Source organism: Fundulus heteroclitus, unplaced genomic scaffold (assembly GCF_011125445.2).
Source record: "Fundulus heteroclitus isolate FHET01 unplaced genomic scaffold, MU-UCD_Fhet_4.1 scaffold_166, whole genome shotgun sequence".
In the NCBI taxonomy this organism is placed as follows: domain Eukaryota; kingdom Metazoa; phylum Chordata; class Actinopteri; order Cyprinodontiformes; family Fundulidae; genus Fundulus; species Fundulus heteroclitus.
The window spans coordinates 142,971-147,675 of record NW_023396578.1 but is presented as its reverse complement, the minus strand read 5'-3'; the positions used below and the strand labels follow the sequence as shown (position 1 = coordinate 147,675).

At 46.9% G+C, this 4,705-nt stretch overlaps 1 protein-coding gene across 1 annotated transcript; it reads right to left on the bottom strand.

Moving 5' to 3' along the window:
• Positions 1-323: 323 nt before the first annotated feature.
• On the bottom strand, positions 324-4,276 carry LOC118556274 (protein L-Myc-1b-like). Its single transcript, XM_036129412.1, has 3 exons — positions 3,943-4,276; positions 2,931-3,498; positions 324-1,614 (listed from the first exon to the last, which is right to left on the bottom strand). The coding sequence occupies exons 2-3, from the start codon at positions 3,436-3,438 to the stop codon at positions 1,049-1,051; spliced, it is 1,074 nt and encodes a 357-aa protein (XP_035985305.1). The 5' UTR covers positions 3,439-3,498; positions 3,943-4,276; the 3' UTR covers positions 324-1,048.
• Positions 4,277-4,705: the final 429 nt, after the last annotated feature.

Genomic DNA, 4,705 nt, shown 5'->3' with positions numbered 1-4,705 from the left:
AACTTAATAGCCCTGCGATAGACTGGCGACCTTACCAGGGTGTACCCTGCCTCTCGCCCATTGACAGCTGGAGCTATACAAACAAACTTCCCTTGCCTCCTTTGATGCAGAGGTAATACCAAATCAGTGTGTGGCGGATGCTGTTCGGGTTGGATGATAATATGGAGCAATTTGCTACTTCTGCTTTCAATATTCAACATAAACTTTCACGTCAGTGTAAGCTCAGGCGGAGCTGACACTAATGCTTTAATGTCAATTGACAGCGAGGCCAAAATAAATCAGATGTTTGCTTTTTTTTTAAACAAAAACAAAAAGACAACATGTTTGTATGCAAATATGGTATAAAAATTTAATGAAGCTTTGAGGTTATCATGCTTTAAAAAAAACAAAAACAACAATCAGAGAAGCCTGGATATCACAAAGTGACGTGTGAATATAAAGTACAGCGGTGCTACTTATTTCCTTTTTTTTTGTTATTTTCCAACTTTATTAAAAAATAGATGTCTTGTGGCACAGAGGAGCAAAAATTTGTAAGAATCCCTGGCTTTGTCTCCTTTACCTGGAGAAATATGCTATTATTTACAAAATGATTTGTACATCAAGTCATTATTCATTCACGCTTGCAAACACAAAGGCATTCACACATATTTAATGTGCAATGATGAAATGAAAACATGATTTATTTTCTTTACGCGTCATGACTGCTTTAAAACGTTTGTTAAATCTAAACGATTTCTCATCACAGCATACCTGCAAATAGATTTGCTATAGCAATAAAAAAACAATTATGACCCATCGTTTAAAACTGTGCAAAGAAAAAACATTTTGTAGCAAACTGCTCCTCCCAATAACGGGTTTGGAGGGCGTGGCATTGGATTCGACAGGAAGCCCATAGCCATATGATTTCTTTCAGAACATAATACACAGCTATTTACACACGAAAAGTTGCGATTATAAAAGAATAGCTTTTTTTTTTTTGAAAGTGACAAGTAATTGTTTTCTGAGGGTAAAAGTTATTTGCTGTTGTCGAGGCAGATATTATTGAGTCTCAGGAGCGTTTGAGTTCAGACAATCTGCGGAGCAGCTGCTGCTGCCTTGATCTGAGGCGCTTCTTCTCCTGCAGGTGCCGTCTCTCCTTTATATGCAGCTCATCCAGGTAGTCCGTCGCCTGGGTCAGGATGGCCACCTTGGGGGCCTTGGCTGATTCCAGGCCGGGGATCTGATCCCGCAAGGCGGTGAAGCGGGATCTGAGGTCGTTCCTCCGCTTCCTCTCCAGGAAGTTGTGGTTTCGCCTCCGGTCAGTGTCCTCCGCGTCCGAGTTCAGGGGGGTGTCCGAGGGGGAGGGCGGCAGCTGGTGGGACGTCGTGCAGGCGCGCTTGCTCAGAGGCTCCTCTTCATAGTCGTCGTCGTCCTCCTCCTCCTCGTCCTCCTCCTCCGGGTCGCTGTCCGGCGAGCGGGCTGCATAGTTGTGCTGCTGCCGGTGGACGGACACGTGAAAGCTTTTGGGGCAGGGGTCCGCGCGGACCCTGATGGTGACCGGTTTCCTCCCGCTCAGCAGCCGCACCCGGCTCTGCTTGCTCTCCACGGTGACCACGTCGATCTCTTCCTCGTCATCTGTCATCACAGAGGGAAATAAGTCGTGAATCCCCACTGAGAAGGCTCAAAACAATGACACCGCAGTACCAGGCCACAGATTTCTACGTTGGGTTAAAGTGTAACGAAACGAGCTACAAGGAAGTAACACTTGCAGTAATGAGGCGTCAATCAGCGGCTACTCAGTAATCTAAACGAGGAGAGTCAAAGGTAGCGGGCATTCATTAAGCCGGTAAATGTCACCCAGGACGGTGTTTAGGAGGTGAAACTGAAAGGGGGCGGCACCAGAGGGGGTTGGTAGGAGGTGAGACACCCCAATAAATTTGCACCACCACCATCCTCTTCCTAGTCTTCCTTGTAAAAACGGGAGTATTTCATCCAAACAGTAGCTACAATAACTATGCCAGTCCTTAATTTAATGATGTAACAGCTAACAAATAGGAGCCAAAAACAAAAACAAAGAAGCTTGCCGTTACGTCTGACCTGTTTAGAGAAAGAAACTGTGGTCATATTAACCCAATAATAATAATAATAATAATAATAATAATAATAATATCGGCCCGCAGGATCAGTTATATTTCAAAGTGAAACTGGGTGGAAAAATAATAAATACAACTGATTTATTTTACACGTGACATCCGAGACAAGGGAATGAATGTAGCAGTCTGTTTACAGATAGGTATGCAGGAATTGTAGGTGGTGGTGGTGGGGGGGGGGGGGGGGGGGGGTACAGGTTATTCAGGTTATTTTAACTCCACCCAAAGGGACCTAGAGGAAAGCAGTTTATGTAGGTGAAAGGTGTGAGGTGGCTGCGTGCCAAAATGATTGGCACACAGACAACGGGGCGTTATAATAATTACAAATACCTCTTTCAGTTAAATTAATTCCAAGGATCATCAGGATTTATAGTCAGACCTAGAGTCCTGGGTCCAACATGACAATATATAATGTTATGGCTTTTTTTTTATCGAATAATTATTGGTAGCCCCCCCAATCTGGCCACCCCCAAAAACTTCCTGGAGGCGTCCATGTGAATAATGGCAATAAATCCTGAAGACAGGTTAAATCCGCCCCTCAAACTGGAGCCAAAGATAAAGAAACGAGGTCTGTTTGCTAAGGCTAGAGGGGCGCGGTTTTTAAAAGGAAGCATGAGCCGGTCAGGGCAAGAAGGAGGCACTTTTTCTCAAAGAAAGAAAGAAAAAAAAAACACAAAGTCATATTTGAGGTTGAACTGGATAACCCCTCTGCTTCAGCGTCGCCCAGCTTTTTCCAAATAACCCATTGTTGGTGGGCAATAATATAACCCCAGAGGCAGGACAGGGTGGGGCCGTTCTTACCAGAGGAATCGGAGCGAGACTCCGAGCCAGACGACGCCGGCTTCCTGCAGCTGCTGGCGGGGAAGGTGAGGACGGCGGCGGGGTCGACGCAGTCCGTGGCGGCGGAGAGGAGACCGCCCGCAGAGGCGCACTGCGCCTTGGTGGCCCGCACCGAGATCTGCTGGGGCGCCGGGCTCTGCGCCGCCACCCCGGACACTTTCCCGAAGCTACTCCACATGCAGTCCTGGATGATGTGGGCGCTGAGGTTGTCGAAAAGCTCCGCGGGGTCGGGCGTGAACGGACCCTCGCAGTCCTCGTCCTGCCCCAGCACCTTGGACAGCCAGCTGAGCTTGTCCCCCGGGGAGAGGTGCAGGGCCGCGTCGCTCAGGGTCCGGTGGGGGGACATGGGAGGGGTGGGCAGCAGCTCGAACTTTTTCCAGATATCCTCGCTGGGCGCAGTGGACTTGTAGAAATCCTCCTCGGTGTCCAAGTCGTGGAAAAAATACGACTGGAAACAATCAAATTCCATGTTGAGGCTGATAAAAAAAAAAGAAAATATCCACGTTTAATCCCAGAGAGGAAGTAGATCCTGTAGCGGAGAGTAAAAAATAGATTAATTACGTTGCATTTAAAAGTTTCTCCCCCTCAAACTGATCAAATATCCACCTAATGGGACATTATTCCGGGAACAGCTGACTTTCACCACATTAATAATTGATCCCATCATGCGGATGTGCTCTTTGCGCTGATGGACGCACACACCCACTCACCCACCCGCGCGCACCGCGGCTTAGCTCATGTTGAAAGAGGAGTTGTGGTTAATTAAGTGAATAGAGGATGGGAGAGATTTCAGGTTAGAGTGAAGCATTTCCTGAAATGTACTTAGAGCTTGGTTCGGTAGCGCACACCGGGGGAAGAAGGGTGAGCAGCGGCTGGCTTAAAACACAGCACAGGAGCTCTTATTTCCTCACCAGAAAGTAAACATGTGAGAATTAAAAAAAAAAAAAAAAAAAAAAAAAAAAAAAGTACTCACCGGATCTCTGCAGGTTCCAGACGCGCAGGTCAGCACATCAAAAGCCGCCCGTGTCGGCGGATGAAATCGCAAGAAGCTGACACCATCGATCGCAAAGCAGCAGGAGAAGACGCTGTTTGCGAATCTGGTTCAGTTTACTATGAAAGAAACGCGACTCTTGAGTCCCAAAGAGAGAGAGGAAACATCAGACAACAAACGCCGTAGACCCGCCCGCCTCACAATAGAAAGCCCCACAGTGCGCTTTTCGCGCCAGTGAGAGATCCTGTTATAAGGCGATAAAAGCGCAGGGAGGAGCCGCAGCCGCAGCAATGTCTGCTGCGGTAGATCCGGGTAAAGCCCCTTTATTTGCATCAGAGGCGTGGGGGAGGCGCGCAGAACCCCGCCCCGGTCTGCAGCACCAGTCGTGGCCACAATAACAGATTCGCAATAACTGTTTCACTCCTATTAGGGATTATAATGACAAATTGAGGACGTAATGGTCAATCAAATGAGGCAAATCTATCCCTGCTGCAAAAACGGGCCATTTCCAAAGCTGCGATGGTAATATTAAGACTTAAAGGCGCATTTCAGTGCAGGAGAATCTCACCGGAAAGCATCATCTATTCAGTCAATTCAGCTAGAAAACTAAAGTTCATATAGTCAATTGCACAGATTCATTACGCACAGCATGGTATAACTAATTTTTTGTCATTATTTTCTTACAATTATGGTTTCCAGCTGATACACCTCGATCAAATAATTCTAATATTGCATAAGGCTAATA